The sequence below is a fragment of the Eretmochelys imbricata genome, chromosome 10 (genome assembly GCF_965152235.1).
Source record: "Eretmochelys imbricata isolate rEreImb1 chromosome 10, rEreImb1.hap1, whole genome shotgun sequence".
Classification (NCBI taxonomy): Eukaryota; Metazoa; Chordata; order Testudines; family Cheloniidae; genus Eretmochelys; species Eretmochelys imbricata.
Window position 1 is genome coordinate 4716184 of NC_135581.1, and position 17400 is coordinate 4733583.

At 48.0% G+C, this 17400-nt stretch overlaps 1 protein-coding gene across 1 annotated transcript; it reads left to right on the top strand.

Annotated features, from left to right (window-relative positions):
* The first annotated feature begins 1199 nt into the window (after positions 1-1199).
* LOC144271228 (hydroxyacylglutathione hydrolase-like protein) lies at positions 1200-16366 on the top strand. Its single transcript, XM_077828433.1, has 9 exons — positions 1200-1295; positions 1677-1810; positions 8079-8143; positions 9162-9279; positions 11024-11132; positions 11704-11807; positions 12614-12715; positions 12942-13021; positions 13595-16366. The coding sequence occupies exons 2-9, from the start codon at positions 1706-1708 to the stop codon at positions 13758-13760; spliced, it is 849 nt and encodes a 282-aa protein (XP_077684559.1). The 5' UTR covers positions 1200-1295; positions 1677-1705; the 3' UTR covers positions 13761-16366.
* The last annotated feature ends 1034 nt before the right edge of the window (positions 16367-17400 follow it).

Here is a 17400-nt window from a genome sequence, read left to right on the forward strand (position 1 = left end):
TCAGTTTTTTCTTTTTTAGAGGCCCCTCATATTACAAGGCCCTAAATGGTAGCTTCGTTATCTTATACCTTAATACCGCCCTGGCCTCAGGAGATCTGAGTTCTTGGCTTGGCCCTGCTGTACAAACGTGAAGTAAAAAGACAGCCTGTGCACTCAGCTCCTGCCTCAGTTTCCCCAAGTGTAAAATAGGGCTGTATACCACGTTGCGAGCCTGGAATTGAAAGCCCTTTCCAGGTGCAAAGAAATAGAAAACCTTTGCGTGTGCTTCGGCAAGGTGCCAGGACCCCCGTTGCTGCTTCATGCTGGTTATGTTGATAAGTAGCGGGCAGGGGCAGGAGGGGGAATAAGTTTGTAAAAGATCCAGAATTTCAAGGGGAGAAGGCTGAGGTTTCTTCTTCTCCTACAGCCCACAGTAGACTGGAAATAATTTAGGACCTTCCCTCTCCTCCTCCCACACAATTTCTTCGCTGCCCACTGCTAGGCCCTCCCAGTGTAGCGGGAAGGGATTGGGCTAAGGGGCTCAGGTACATGGTGGAGGATTTAACATTTCTGCCTTTTACGGATGGGTACTGCCGGGAGGGAATGATGAGGCGAGATGACACAGCTGTCCTGACAGGTGAGGCCTGGAAGAATCGGCCACCCGTCTGCCCAGGCTGAGGTCAAAGAGCTTTTCCCCTTGACCTTACCACGACAGCATAGGCTGCAGTGCCATGTGGCCCCCCCCCAGGCCATGGCTTTTAAGCAGGCACGCGGACACAGGCTTGCCAGCGGGCCCTCGCCTGCTGGCTACTGAAACTACAGTGGCTCCCCTGGGTGCTGGTGGGACACACCTGTCACCTGAGGGCAAGACTTGCCACCAGGGAGGGGGAAGGTAAGGAGAGGAATGGGGGGGGGGGGCTCCTCCTGGGCCAGGTGTTTTGGGCTGCTGGGCAGGGGACGGGGAGGGGGGGGTCGAGAGAGGAAGAGGAGGGTTAAGCGGGGGGGATTGCGCCCCCCCTCCCCCCGCAGCAGCTGGCCTTGCACGACCCCTGCAATGTCGCAGCCCCAGAAGCGGGCAGCCGCTGCTGGGGTCGCGCAGATTGTCCCGGGGCAGCGCAGGAGAACGGGCGGCGGCTGAGCGCAGCTGCTGGGGAGAGCCGGGAGGCGGGCCCCGGCGATGGAGGCGGCTGGCTCCGGGCCCTGGGGGCGGGCCCTGGCGCACAGTGACAGGGCTACGCTCCGATCCGCCGGCCGGGGCCTCCCGGTCCCCGCAGCCTGCCCGGTCCCCGCGGAAGGGAGCTCCCCGCCCCGAGCAGGTACCGAACCCCGGGGCTGCCGCGATCACCCGCGAGCCGGGCTGGGTGTGCACGGGGGTTGTTGCACACGCGTGTGAAAGGGGTGCACGAGGGCATGGGGGGGGTGACACTAGCAGACAGCTGATTAATTTGCACCGGGGTGGAGGAGGTGATCGGCGTGCGGGGATTTTCACACCGCGTGTGGGCTTTTTCCAAATTGGAGGGGGGTGATGGGCACCTGGGTGCGGGGGGTTCACCCGGGGCTGGAGGATGCTTTGCGCCTGGGCTGGGGGCTTCCGTGTGTCTCTTTAATTCCCCCACAGTGTGTTCTGGGAAGATTATTTCTTGTAATTTTTGTGATTTGTGTGGGATAGTTCTAAAATAATGGAATTGCCCTTACAGCTCAGGTGGAGCTTCACAACCCTGGGACTATGAAGGTCAAAGTAATTTCAGTCTTGGAAGATAACTACATGTACTTGGTCATTGAGGAAAATACCAAGGAAGCTGTTGTAGTGGATGCGGCTGTTCCCAAGAGGGTAACTAGGAATTTTGCTACTTAAAGCCTTGAAGTTGAGGGACATCTGGTCCTGGTTCAGGACGTTTGTTCAGAGCAGGCTGGCTTGTTTGTAGACACCAAAGGAAGGAATCTAGAGCATTGGGTTAGCTTGGCTTCCACTAAGAGCACATAGGGACCTATCAAATAAGGGCTATGGGGTTAGTTAGTCCAGGGTGGATGCCTGCAGCAGGTCTGAGCTCAGTGAAAAGTTACAATCAGGAAAAACAAGAAGCCATTGTATTTATTAAACCTGTGTATTGTGATGGTGCCTGAAGTTCCCAGTCCCAATGGGTCCTGTTGTGCCAGGTGCTGTACAAATGAGGCCCAATCTTGTAAATGCTTCTCTGTTTGTTTGCAGGATTTAAAAGTTACTCAGTGTGGGTCTGTAGGATGGACCCTGGGATTGCAACTGTGTGTTGTAAAATGACACTTGACTATGGCTTAGGCCCAAAATGTATATTGTTTTAGGGGGAAAGGTCAAAAAAGATGTTATACAGCCTAAAACAAACAGAAGAGCCTTAAACGTTTTTTTTAAAATTGAAGTAAAAATGTTTTTGTTTTGTTTTTCTTGATTCACACTTTGCCCTGCAGTGCTGGACACCCAAACACAAGAACTGTCTTGTGCTAGTGGAGAGGATGGAAAATGAAACTGACTAGAAACAAAGGTGAAACTGGCCTGGGTTGTTTCATTATCCAAAATGCAGTGTTGCCAACTCTGGTGATTTTTATCATGGGCCTGGCAATACTAGGTTTTTGGAGTGATGCTGCTAAAGTCCTATCATTCTGTGAGAATCCCAGCTTAATTGTTTTTTAAATGAAAGTTTCTAGTCCTCTTCATGGTTTGGGGAAGAGCCTGAAAATCTGATCCTCAAGTCTCACAAACCAGAAGGCAAAGAGACAAAACCCAAATTAGTTTTTAAATTATTATTTGTTTGTTAATTATTTTATTAAAATTATTTAATTGGCTTAAACATGATCAGAGTTTTTAAAAATAACCTCCTGATTTTAGAGGCCTGACTTGTGATTTTTGAGCTTTTGAGGCACAAAAACAAACAAGCAGCATTAATGGTGAGATGGAAATGATGGGGATCCATTCTTAAGCACTTGCCTGTTGTCTTAGGGTACATCGACATGGCAATAAAAAACCTATGGCACCAAGTGTCAGAGCCTGGGTCAATTGGCCTGTGGAACTAAAATTGCAATGTAGGTGTTTGGGCTCAGGCTGGAGCCCGGGCTCTGGGACCCTCCCCCTTTGTGGGGTCTCCGAGCCTGGGCTCCAAGCCACGTCTGGACATCTACATTGCCCTCTTTAGCCCCGCAGCCAGAGCCCTGCTAGCCCAAGTCAGCTGAGTCAGGGCAGCTGTGCCACGGGTCTTTTATAGCCGTGCAGATGTACCCTCTGATAACAGAAGCCTCCATCCTGCATTGAGCTCCAGGTGGGCTGATCCTTGTTCCAGTGCAGAACCCCAGTAGTACAGAGTTCCACCCAGGCCGAGTTCATTGGAGAGTCTGAGTCTCTGATATATCTCCACATTGTGTGCTGCGTTCCTTACACTAAAGGGATAAATACTGTAAGTACCAAGGGAAATCTGACTGTTAGTGACTGTTGCTTTGCTGATTCAAACAATTAATTAATAGCTTAAGGCCTGATCTGGAGCAGCCTTAAGAATATGGTACTAAAACTGTATTTTATGTCGATTAAAAAAAACCGCCTCTAAAGCCCTGGGCTTTATTAGGACATTATTACATCCCGTGTGAGCACACAGGGTGGAAACCAGTCTTCTCCATTCCTCTCTGTCATTTGCTACTGCTTCCATTTGCTCTATGGTGTTGAGATAGACAGTTGTGCCCTCCCTGGTAATGGGGGTTCTTAAGGTTTCTCTTGGGCGTCCTTGTTTCCTCCCACGAGTTCGTTTCCACTGGACTGCTACATGCAGGTAGCCGTGTGCATCGTCATCCGAAGTACATGCCCTATGTATGGCAGAAACGAGCTGTGGGTTGGTGAATTCTCAGATCTCTTCATTGGTGATGCTCTCTCCAGCCAGTGCCCAGAATCTTTCATAGGCACTTATTTTCAATGGTGTCTCATTTTCTGTCTGACTTTTTAGTAGATCTCCGGTTCTTGCAGCCATATCTTAGCACCGAGATTGCGTCTGAATTGAAAATTCTCAGTTTTGTTCTGGTGCTGTGTAGCCTTGATTCCATACGTTGATGAGTTTTGTAAATGCTGTGGATGCCTTTCCTATCCCTTGGTGTCACTTCTTTCTTGGGGTCTCCGTTGGCTAAAATGGTGCTGCCCAGGTAGGTGAACTGTTGTTCTTTCTTGATATTTTTGCCTTCTAATGTGATGTTACTGCTTGACGTCTTGGTTTCAAGGATGTTTGTTTTAGCATAACTAATTTTGAGCCCTACTTGGCATGCTGTTGTTGCTGGGTTGTCTGTCTTTCTTTGTAACTTTTCCAGGGTGTCACTTAGTAGCGCAATATCATCAGCAAAGCCTGGGTCTTCTAGGCATTTGCCATCTACCCATCCTATACTGATGTTTGTGTTGCTAATACACTTCTTCGTTATCCAGTCTATGGCAGTGCTAAAGAACAGTGGAGATAAAATGCAGCCCTGTTTCACACCAGTGTCCATATTAAAGCGCTCTGTTTTCTGGGTGTTCACCCTTACACAGAACTTCCTTGATGATCTTGATAACTTCAGCTGGGATGCTGTAGGACTGAGGAATATTCCACGGTCTTGTGCAGGCTTTTGAAAAATCAATGCAATTGACCAAGAGGGGAGATTGCCATTCTACACATTCTTCTATGATGGACCTTAGTGTGAACATCTGATCCACACAGGATCTCTTGGGCTTGAATCCAGCCTGGCCTTCCCTAATCTTTGTATCAACTGCCTTTCATCCTGTGTAGTATCACGTCAGAAGGCTTTCCCTACAACTCCTCTCCAGTTGCTACAATCAGTAAGATCAACCCTTTTTGGGTATTCTGACAATGATTCCATGTTTCCACTGGTCAGGAGGGGTCTTTTTTCCCTGAACTTGGTTGAACAGCTCTGTCCGTTTCGTTAAGATTATGGTATCAACCACATTTAGCATTTCTGCTGGAATTGGATCATCTCTTGCTGCTTTGTTACTTTTCAGCTTTTTGATTGCAGCCTTCACTTCTGATATTTCTCTAGTGACCGATGTTAGTCAAGTTGATCAGGTCCATGTATTTCACCAACATCAGATGCTGAAGTGGAGCTGGGTCTATTGAGGATTTCTTTGAAATGCTTTGCCTATCTGCTTTTTAGTTCTACCTCAGTTGTGAGCTTTCTTTCTTCTCTCTTTGCTTTTTATTGGCCCATGTCCTGTTTTGAAATTTCCACACAGGGTTTTAGTCACTTGGTAAGTGGCTCTGTGGTTTCCTATGCTAGCAGCAGCTTCTGCTGCTCAGTCTTCAACATATCTCCGTTTATCTTTCATTGAGCTGCTTTTCACTGCTTTGTCTGCTTTCTTGTACTCCTCCTGTACATTTTCCAATAGTTTGTTGGTCTTAGAATTCAGGAGTTTTCCTTTGGTAATTTTTCTTTCCTTGCTGAGACGCCACGTCTCTTGGCCTATCCAGTTCTTGCTCTGTCTGTGTTGATATTCGACTGTGACTGGTACAGCTTGATTCACATTGTCTCTGAGTGCTGCCCTTTTTCTTCAGGCCCATTCTGTGTCACCTTTCTCTGCCTCTGTCAGTGCCTGCAATCTGTTCCTTAGTTCACGCTGGAATTTCTCACAGGACTCTCTGGTTTCAGTTTTGTACTGTCGATTTTCTTTACCACTTTCTGTTTAAAGTTGATCTTCCTCTTGTTTTAATTTCGGTTTAGCAATGCAAAGATTGTGGTTGCTGTGAACATCTGCTGCTCAGTATTCCCTTAGATCTTGGACAGATTACCTGCATCTTCGGCGAATGCAGTTGTGGTCGATCTGATTTTTTGTTTTGCCATCTGACAAATTCCACGTGTCTTTGTGAGGGACCAGGCTACTTGCAAGAACTAGGTTGGTGACCAAACACAATTCAATGAGTCTCTTGCCATTTTGGGTGATGGTTCCCAGCTCATGCTTCCCTGTTGCTCTTTCCATTCCTTGGTTATCACATTCTACTCCAGCATTAAAGTTGCCCAAGACAAGGAGTAAGTCGCGTTTAGGTAGTCTGTCAATCACACTTCAGAGGCAATTGTAGAAGTCCTCCTTGTCGTCATCGCTGTGCTCCTCTGTTGGAGCAGAGCACTGATTGACATCTTTAGGCCTCTGGTTTGGAGTTCGGCATCTCCGTTGCATTGGTTCATTGATTGCAGTTGATGAATGATTTTTTCCCCCACAGAATCTGTTGTATGGGGCGCTGCTCCCTGTGTGGTGGTGTCCTCTTGCTCGAAGTACTTCTTATCCACACCTAACACTCCCCTCTCACCGATGTCCAGGATTTCAAGTCTATAGTTGTCCATCTCCCTCATGATCTGTGCGATTGCATTCCACTAGCCAACTCTGAAGTCTTTTCTTGCTAACAGCATCAAACTTCCTGGGGCCCTGGCTTCCAGAGACTGCCTTCCACCAGGAGGCTTCATGCAGCACAGGGGGTTGGTAGTGTTCCTTTTCACCAGAATGGCAGCCTGGCTCTGTTTCTATAACCAGTGAAGAATTTTGGGGTTTTTTGTTATGAGGCTAGGTGTTTAGTCTTGCGCTCAACTCTCCCTGCTTTAGCTGGCCTTGAGACTGGCAGCTGAGCCAATCATGATGCAGCAGGTTGGAGCTACTGGGCTTAGCAGCATGGAAAAAGCATCTCTCATAGCAACACAGCTTGTACCTGACAGAATTCATCCACTGCCAACCTGGCCATCAAATACAGTCACTGGCTGGGCAGGGGGCCCGTCGGGGAGAGAGGATCTGTCTCCATTTCCGATAGGCTCTGGAAGCATGATGCCTCCAGGAGCATGGGGGAGTATGGCTGCTGCTATATCCCTAAAAAGGGTGCAGGGTGCATTCCTCTCCAGGGCTGGCCGGCTGGGGTGGGAGACAGTGGGGCTATGCTTCACCTTCTCGTCCCCTTGGGAGTGGTCATGCTGATAGCATGGCTGCCTCTGGGCAGCCCTTTCTCTCCTGCAGGTGGGTTGCCCTTTGCACCCTTCTTGTGCCCAGTATCATTTCTGATCACAGTTTGACCCTTAATCAGACCAAAATGACGCAAATACCCAAGGCCAGACTTTCATATTGATGTGAAAAGATGTGAAAGGCATGCACATAATTTGTACCTGGAGGTGCTGTGACTGCATGTGCAGTTGTGGTGATTGCATGTGCAAATGACATGCATACAGTTTTGTGCACACGCTTATGCAAATTGGGCCAAAAAGCGCTGTTGCACAAGTGGAAGCCAATATCACAATCTCCCGATTGGTAGGAATCCCTGTCAATATCAATGCTGCGAATATTTGGGCGGGGGATTCGAATTAGGGGCGTATTTGCAGTTGGATTTCCAGTGGTGTAGTGTGAGTTACCCCGATCTGATCTGTCTGTGATCACAGAGTGGATTCCCCCAGTGTTCTAGGGAGCTCCCGAAGGCATCATGCTTAAAGATCCTACCAGAAATGGGCTGAGTTTGTGACATTTGCGATAAGACATCTTGAAAGAGTTTATGGAAGCTCACAGTGTTAGGAAGATACATGATGTACTAAGCACTTCTTTTGATTCCCAGGAGAGGGGCGGTCAGGAGCTGTGTGTAGTATTATTTGCTCACGTTCAAACTGCCAGGCAGAGACCCACTGTTCTGGTTACCTCTTTCTTCTAACAAAAATATCCATCACTTAACTCTCTCACTGATGCTGGGTTCTGATTTATAAATGAAATCGCATTTGACAACATTTAATACTATGTTGCATGAAAAACCATCCCAAGAGGCTGCGCCTTGTTTCTTGTACCTGTGGCTTTTTGTGTGCCAGCTGTTTTTTACGCCGCCTTTCCAGCGCCAAGTATTATGCTGATCGCAGGGTGAATTTGCAGGGCTGGTAGTTAGAATCACTGCCTCCTCAAATGTGATCTGTTCACACATAATCTGAAGTCACTGGGAGACCCTGCAGGATGCTAGTTTTGCAGAGTCGTGTTTCAGGAAGCAGCAAGGCTTTCAAGATTGTCTTTAGGGTCTTTAATGATTAACTTGCCGACACAGGATCTTATTAAAATCTATGCTCTTTGACATGACTCTTTTTCCCCCCCATTTTAGTTACTAGAAATTGTCAGAAAAGAAGGCGTTGCACTTAAAGCAATTCTTACCACCCATCACCATTGGTAAGTGCTGTGGAGAGGAAAGGGGTACAGTACTGTATGTTAGAAATGGAAAAGGTGCAGAGAAGGGCAAGAAATACGATTAGGGGGATGGAACAGCTTCCATAGAAGGAGAGATTAAAAAGCCTGGAACTGTTCATCTTAGAAAAGAGATGCCTAAGGGGGGGATATGCTAGAGGTCTATAAAATCGTGAATGATGGGAGAAAGTGACTAAGGACGTGTTATTTACCCCTTTGCGTAACACAAGGACTAGAGGTCACCCGATGAAGTTAACAGGCAGCAGGTTTAAAACACACTCGGTGAAGTACTTCTTTACACAACACACAGTCAACCTGTATTGTGAGGGATAGGTCTGTCAATGGCTATTAGCCAAGATGGCCAGGGACACAACCCCATGCTCCGGGTGCCCTAAACCTCTTAACTGCCAAAAGCTAGGACTGGACAATGGGATGGATCATTTGATAATTGCCCTGTTCTGTTCATTCCCTCTGAAGCACCAGGCATTGGCCAATGTCGGGAGACGAGACACTGGGCTAGATAGATGGACCTTTGGTCTGAGCCAGTATGGCCGTTCTTATGTTCATAGTATGCTCTCATCAGAGTGCATGAGGCTTGGGGGGAGATCTATGCAGAAATCCCTGCTCATGACATGACAGCAACACTCTGTGATCTGAGAGATATCAAGGGACCCGATCCTGTGAGGTGGAAGCAGAGTGCTCTCCGTGCTCCCCAGGATTGGGTCCTGAATGCAGAACAGGTCTATTGGGCTGCTGTGCTCACATATGGATAAATTGTGTCCTGTTCCAGAATGTCAGGTGGCCCTTTTTCATGCTCTGAAATCTTGAGTTGTGGTATTTTTCGTGTCACAGCACACACCAGGGCTGTCCCCGCAGTACTGTAACACTAGGGTTACATTGATGCAGGAGCCTGAGACTCGTTTTAGCCCTCCCCCTTCCTCTGGGGTATCAGTAAATGCCAAGTGTATCTTGGAGACGCTAATCTCACTCCCTGTCTGTGAAGGGACCACGCCCGAGGAAATGAAGAACTGGCCAAGGTGTATCCAGAGCTGCAGGTGTATGGAGCAGATGAGCGGATTGGAGCCTTGACACACAAGGTGACTCACAACGAGGAGTTAAAGGTACGAGACTGGAGGTTTATTATTAACATTGTTGTTCCTCTTGTCTCACTTAGCGCCCCCCTCAGGATCTCAAAGCTCTTTACACACGATTGAATGACACCTCCTGAGCCCCGGCAGGGAGGTCGGTGTCAGGATCCCTGTTTTACTGAGGGTGATGGCGAAGGACAGAGCTGGGAAGTGATGTGCCCAAAGACCCACAGGGAGTCAATGTGAGAACGGGGACCAGAGCGAGAGAGTCCTTTGCTTGCCCGGGGATGAATGTGCATGAGATTGTAGGGGCGTAACCAAGGGAAGGATTCGGTCCATGCTCCCACTACACACACTCTTACTGTCTTTGGTTTTTCCTGCTGTGTAACCCACTGCTGTGACCAGGGGAGAGGGGGGAAGCGTGAGAAAGCTGCTGCCTGTCAGTTGCTCCAACTACTAATTCATTTCGGTCTGTCTCTGCTCTAGCGTGTGTGGGAATCTATGGGATCGCCGCGCGGGGGTCGGTGCTAGGATCCAGCGTCAATAACCTTCCCTGGTTTACTGCTGCCAGGTTTCTCTGTGGCAGATTCTCATGTGGAACAAATAGCCAGTAGATGGTAGCATTTTCCCAAGGTTATAAATCCACATGTGATAGATCGCCTCTGCTCGGGGACTCTTTGAAATCCAAATGTGCATCTGAATTTTACAAATGACCCTTTTCTTTAGAATGCATCGAACCAAATCCTAGATCTGAACACTGCCAGTCAACACAGTGCCAGAAATTTTGCAGCCCGTCTTTGTTCAAATAGATCCTGTGGACGAACTTCATAGCCGGCTTTATATACTCTGGGGTGGATGTGAGCACAGGCCTGTGAGCCAGAAACTGCCAATCCCCAATCTAAATTTCCCCACGCGTAATACAGGGATAACATCTGCCTGTTGTGAATCTTAATTTGCTATTTGTCCTGTTGGTGAAATGCCAGGAAGAGGGAAAAATGCCTTATAAATACTAAGCATAATTGTCACTTGTTGTCCTGCATCGTCTTTGGCATTAGCAGGTGGAGAACATGGAAAATATTCTTGCATGTCTGTCTTTGAGAATTTTATCTTTTGGTTGCCCCATTTCCATCTTGAGTCATCTAGTTATTGAGGTAAGGGAGGGGCAGGGCTGCCAGAACATAGGGGGGCCGGGGCCATGGCCTCCCACTTTGTATCGGTAGTAAGGGCAAGTGACAGGGCAGGGATGGAGAGGAGTGAGTGGGGGGTGGGGCCTGAGGGGTGGCATGTGGGCAGGGCCTTGGGGGGGTAAAGGGTAGCATGGGAGTGGGGCCATGGTTAGGGCCATTGGTGACCTGCCGCGCTTTTAGGAAGCTTCTGACGTTCCTGGGGAGGGGTCATCGTCACGCTGATGTGCCAAGTCACTCACCTTTGTTCCAAACAAGAAGATACCTCTCTTCTCCACGGTGAGGCGTTGCTTCTAAAATGGTTGCAAAGCCAGGCCTTTCTGGTGATTTCAGTTGTACCGAAGAGTAAGCAGGTGACTTCTGAAAAATGTCGGCTAGCAGATCTCAGCTGGGATGGAAGTAAGCTGATCTGCTGTAGCATCCTGTCGTGAAGAAGGGAAGTCCGTATTGCTTGGTTTGGAAGCTCTCTGGGGCAGGGACCATCTCTTTGTTCTGTGTTTATGCAGCGCCTAGAGCAGTGCGGTCCCGGTCCTTGACTAGGGTCCCTACGTGTGGTGATAATACCAACCCGGATTGCCCCTTTGTCTCTGCAGTTCGGGGATATTAACGTGAGGTGCCTGTTCACGCCGTGCCATACGTCAGGCCACGTGTGTTATTTCATGTGGGAAGAGAACTCCCCAGATGCTCCAGCCGTCTTTTCAGGTATTCAGCACCTTCTTGAGAAGCCAGCCGGAGCTGAAAAGTCTCAGACAGTCTCCGATTGAGATCCCTTTGAGTGAGCTATGTGGGGGGATCGATCATTAGACTAGAATCATTCAGATTCCGTCCTCCTTTAGCTGCGATCTGCATGGGAACTGCCTCATTTTAAGGGTAAGCCTGAGCAAGATGGGCTTTGTTTTCCTTTAAAGTGATATCTGTCTAGGCCCTTCTCTGGCCCCTGACCCGCAGGGCGGAGCTGTTATTCCCATTGTGTGGATGGGGAACTGAAGCCCAGAGGTCCAGATCCTCTTAAGTATTTATATGCCTAAGTGACTTGCCCAAGGGCACAGAGGAAGCCTGTGGTAGAGCTAGGAATAGTGCCCTGCCCACTAGACCAGCAAAACATGCCTGACTGCCAACCCCGGGGAGTAAAGTCCGGTTCAGCATTGGCACAGATACAACAGCAGGGTGGGCTTCCCCCAGGCATCAGCCCCTGGCCACAGGCTTCCCGCCTGCCCTGCAGGCAGAACCTCCTTGCCCTCCCCGCAGTAAGGTGACGTGTTTCCCCGCCCAGGTGACACCTTGTTCATTGGTGGCTGTGGGAAGTTCTTTGAAGGAACGGCCGAGCAGATGTACAGGAACCTGACTGAAATCCTGGGTGCTTTGCCAAAGGACACTGTGAGTGTCACGCCTATTTCAGGGGGTGTCCGGGCCCTCTCCCCTATTTACCTTCATCTCCCTCTCTGTGTCTCGGAGCAGGCCGGGCAGAGCTTTATGCCCGCAGCACGTTGGTGCCAACGTGCTTCTCCATCTTCTTGAGCAACGTGCGCTGCCTGGATTCTCTTTGGCTGGCACCAGCCTCTTGCCATTTGACACGTTGGCCAAATGCCACTCTTTGACTGGAATGGCCGTGGCTGCTCCATGAATGTGGGGACTGGGCCCAGAACGCTCCACCAGCGTCTACTTCCCACCGTCCCCTCAGCATGAGTAGGATTCCTAGGTCAGAGGGACCCTGGTGATAATCTAGTCTGACCTCCTGCATGACACAGGCCAGAGAGCTCCCCACAAATCATTCCTAGACACTGTGACTATGGGGAATCAGGCCCAGAGCTCTCCCCAGGCAGCTGCTTCCCCCTGGATTAATTGCAGTGGGCAAACCACGTGTATTAAATGCATCCTCCCTTGGTAGGACACCCCAGCCCGCTAGAGAGAAGAGCCCTCCAGAATCTCCGCCCAAGGTCAAGCAGCCGCTTGGCTAAGCAGCGGAGCTCTGCGGTGCACTCTGAAGACCAGCAGCCCCTGGCTCTGGCTGAGGGAGTTCCACATCCAGGCTCCTCCACAGGCGGGAACGCTCGTCCCCCGGAGCTCACCTGGGGTCTCCGCCGCTGGGACGCCGTCTCAAGACGTGCTATCCTGGGTGGGGAGGTACCAAGCCCAGGGCGACATGCAGACCGTAAAGGTGCACTGTCTCGTTTGCCTTGCAGAAAGTGTTCTGTGGCCACGAGTACACCGTGAGGAACCTCAAGTTTGCTTTGAAAGTGGAACCGGAGAACGAGATTGTGAAAAAGAAACTCGCTTGGGCAAAAGTAGGTGTTTCCCCTTCCGAAGCGGAGAGTCCCAGCGGGAGGGGGAGGCTGGAACGAACGTTGAGTTCTGCGAACGCTAGATTTGTTTCCCCTCTAATTGGTCTGTGTGTTTAAGGTGCTTGTCCCCATGTCTAGGAGCTTCTAAGCATCTGCCTCTGATATTCTCCATGAGCTCAGTGATGGGGACTGTCTCCATATGCTGAACGAGTCTGTGGTTTCTCCCCAGCTCCGAGACGACGAGGACTTGCCCACGGTGCCCTCCACTCTGCAGGAGGAGTTCCACTACAACCCCTTCCTGCGGGTCTCGTGAGTAGAGTTCAGCGCCTCCCGCAGCCCCCTGGGCACCAAGTGCCTCACTGGCAGGCCCAGTTGAGTGTGAGGGGACAGCGGGCTCTGCGGGAACGGAGATGCCCCATAGCATTGCCCCGTCCTGCACCAGGCCGAGGAATGCGGCTGCTTTTCCTGCCTTCCAGCAACAGACCTTTCACTTGGTGACTCACAGGGGAAGGGAAATTTTGCCTTCCCACCAGTATGAGAAGCATCAGGTAGGTGATGGGGCGGGGGGGGGTCTCATCTCCCCCTAGCTCCCCATCCAGGATAACTCATTCCTAGCCAGCCTTCTACAGGGATATGACAGAAGATACCCTCCCCATTGGCTTCCACCCCTCCACCAGCCTGCTCCCCACCAGTGAGGGTGGTGGGAGGAGACAGACTACAGCCAGATTCTGCTCTGTTACTCTGGTGTAAAGCCAAAGGGAGTCTCTAAAAACAAGACTCCAGATGGCCACCGGAGTCCTAGAAAACCAAACCTGGCCTTGAGTCTTGATTCCCTTTGCTGCTACGCACGGGGCACACAACTGGTGTCGCTTGAACTTGCAGGGAAGAATCAGTGCAGAAATTCACGGGCAAGACGGATCCGGTGGACGTGCTGCGAGCTCTCCGCACAGAGAAGGATAACTTCAAGAAGCCCAAAGAAAGGCTGACCCCTCAGGCCATGCTGGCGTTCGAGTGGGGTCTCTTCAGCCCCTTCCTGGAGAAGAAGTGAAATGCAGCCGGGTTTGTCGGATCGTTTATTTTGTGCCAATATATAAATGCAACCAAGGCCACAGTGAGGGCCAGCCTGTCTCCCCGCTGGGCAAGGATTGTTCCCCGTAGCACACTGTGGAGGGCTCTGTCCTGTCTGGCTTTAAATGATTCGGCCACTGAAGCTTCCCTTATTGCATGGGCCCCGCAGCTGGGAATTGGGGATGTAATTCAGCCTTGTTTCTTTTCTCCTTTTGATCCCCTCACTTCTAGCTGTACGTGTTTGAACCACCCTAAGCAATTCCTCTCTCTCCTTACACCCCTCTGTGAATGGTCTGATTTTCTGAGCCCTGCCTCTTAAAAGGGGTGATGTAAGAACCAGGTTCGTTTTTGTACCTGGAAGTAAACTATGGGCTTCTGGAAAACGGGGAAATCTGAACGTAAGGGTTCAAAGTGGAACAGTTCTGCCCAGAACAATTCCTGTTTTTAAAAGGCTGTTCTGTTGCTCCCCAAAACAAGATATTTTGGGGACATCTAAAACTTCCAATTCTTCTAGTAATTACTGGGGGAGGGGCTGCTCGCTGAATGGAACGAAACTATGCTGTGTACCAATGTAGCATTAGAAAAAACAGTTTTATTTTGCACGAAGCCAGGGCTGGCCTTGTCAACAGTGACTCTCACAAATGATAACTGAGAAACTTGAAAGTGCTGATTTCTGTGCCAAACTCCCCTTGTCTTCAGTTGTTAACTGTCTCCAGAAAATCAAAACGGGCAGTCAATGGGCCCCTTGTAGTGCGATCTGGTGATGCATGTATATTGAGTATATAAAGCAGTGCATCTTTTCAAGGAGCCGACACTGGCCCCCTGCAACCTTGACAGGTTGGAAAGGTTTCATGTAATAGAATTATAGTATGTAAGGCAAAAATTTACCACGCTTAATCACAGCAAGCTGAAACTAGCAGCAGGGTAATTGGAGGGGAATTGTCTTTTTGCTTAATAATCATGAATATCTTTGTCAAAAGCAGCATTAAAAAAAAACACACCCTGTTTTTTAATATTCCCAAATCAAAATGTGATAGCAGGATTTGAAAAACAATTCCTAGGGACATAGCATGGGCTTCTGAACAGATTAACCCAGCAAAATGCTTTAAATTGGAGCCCAGGCTTGTCGTCCTTCAAAGCAAGACTTTGCTGGGAGTTGCTTGTGCAGAAGGCCTGATGGATCACGTCCCTTAGGCTCCTAGTTTGAAAATATGCTTATATGCTCCCTTTACCAGCAGAGGCAGATTAAGGAACCACAGTTAAAAGCCTGTGCAGATTTATGCACATTTAACTCTATGCAATTGACGAGGGGATTACTCACACCCATGAAATTAAGCACATCCATGTCTGCAGCATCAGGGCCTTGGGTCAGTAAGCAGCATCTGTTCTGCTGCTTTTCTCCCACTATAGAACGTGAAAGATTCTTCCCCTCCCATGTGTACGTTTAGCAGAGTGGAAAGGGGAAGGACTTGTGTTTGTATGACTGTTAATTTTTTTTTATAGAAGTAAAAATTAACATCTGCTTTCTAAAAAAAATTTGTCAGCCTTCCAATTTTAGTTTAACAATCTGAAAACTGTGTGTAGTACTTAAAGTTTGCAAGGCACTGGAGCAGTTTATTACAATATTTAGAATTAAGTGTTGTCTCCTCTGAAAGAAAATCTAGAATAGCTCTGTAAACAGCTGTGAAAATCCGCCTGCCTTGATTAGAGGGAGCAGTTCTAGGGAGCAAGTTGCTCTGTTTCAGGATTCCATAGCTTTTACTATTAAATAGCAGGCCTCATTCTCCACTACCTTGAGTTACTGTTTACACCAAAGTGAAAAAGCTGGTTAAACACTACTCCGTTAAAAGGGCAGTGATTTTACACCTACTTCACACAGGTGAATGAGAACACCAAGGAAGGCAGATTGGGCCCCCTAAAACGTCTTACTCTAAAACTGTTCACACAGCTTTGATTAAACTTGATAAGTTCTTAGCACTGGATTATAGTTGACCTGATTTTTCTTTTATGTACAGTGAGCGTTTTTTTTTTAAATAAACCAATATAATTGTCTCCATACTAGGTTTGCACAGTACAACTTGTGTGTAGACCTGACCATGGTGTAACACTTTGATGCTAACCACCACTGATGTACAACTCTTGAGATTATTTTACTGATGTGTAGAATATAGTTCTCGTAAAGGGGTAGCAAAACAAAATGCAGATTACTGAGGGGTTAATTTTACAGTGCAATAGCTAATTAGCATTTTATTTGTATATGCCTAATGAAGACTGCACATTTTAAATAAACTGAACTTGGGTCTTTTGCACTTTAGTTCAAAGTCCTAGCACTTGTGTACTAAACTTAGAATTGCATCACCTAATACCAGAATTCATGGGGCTTGCTGCAGTTAAAACCTACAGGTTTAATGCAATACCATATGTAAAACTATGCATGAGAAGGTATTCACTGAAACTAGCCCCCTCCTTGCAAAACAGGAGAGAAAAGCAATGCGAGAGTCTTGCCGGATGAGCAGAGTGTACTTGCTACTAGATTGTATTGACAGCTTTAAATAAAGCTTTGATTTTTTTTTTTTTAAACTTTGACATGTTGTGCATGTTACTGATGGTTTATTTTTGGTAAACATTTGATGACTTAAAAAAGTGAGGTACCAAGAGAAAACAAGACTTTGCTTTACAGGTATAAAAGGCAACCATTGTCTTTCACAACTTTGCTTTTGAGCAGATGGAGGTAGATCTGTTGCTCCAGTTTGATCAGATGCTCTGTTTAGAACCAAAACCAACAAATACCTAAGATACACAGCAGACTGTTCCAAAATAGAAAGAGCTCAGCTTTTGCATGAATACTTCAGTGATCTGAAATGTGGTGGAGTTTAAGATTTTCAAATATTGAGTCCCACCAACAGGCCAGTCGTCTTCTAGCAAAGCAGAAGTTAAGTGAAATGGCATCTTTTGCTCCGGCTACCTAATTTTCCCCATTCTGCATTAGGCCCATGTAATCTTATTTGAAAGGCAGGAACCCAGGCATGCAAGAGAGATACTGGCTTCGTCAAAGCATTGTAAGTGAACAAAATCTGAGTTGCATCTCGCATTTGTTCTTTTTAAAAAAATGTAAAGCTCCTGTCCTCCAGCTGTGCATGCTTAACATTTAAGCACTTGAGTTCTCCCATTGACTTCAAGGGGACTGCTTGGATACATGAAATTAACCATGTGCATAAAGCATTTGTAGGCTCAGAGCCTAAACTCCCTGAATGAGGATTTCTAACAGCTTGTCAAGGCATGGCTTAGATTGGAGTGTAGTTTGCTGCTTACAAGATATCAAAAGAAACCAATTTGTTGGTCACAGTTTAACCAAAAAGCGACTGTAAGGTCTGCTGTGTAGGACTTAAAAGGACAATAGCTTAAAATCATATATATTATTGCTAAAAGTAACATGTAAAATGATTCACTGGAAGAGAATTTCTACATTGTGAGCCCTTCACAGCTTTCTCTGTAGTCAGTTACCTTCATTTCACTCTGTGGGTCTCACACAGCAGGGTAGGGAAGAGAAGCATTTTTAAATATAGGAACATGTGATTATAAACCCACAACGAGGAGTCCTGGTGCCACCAGGACGCCTC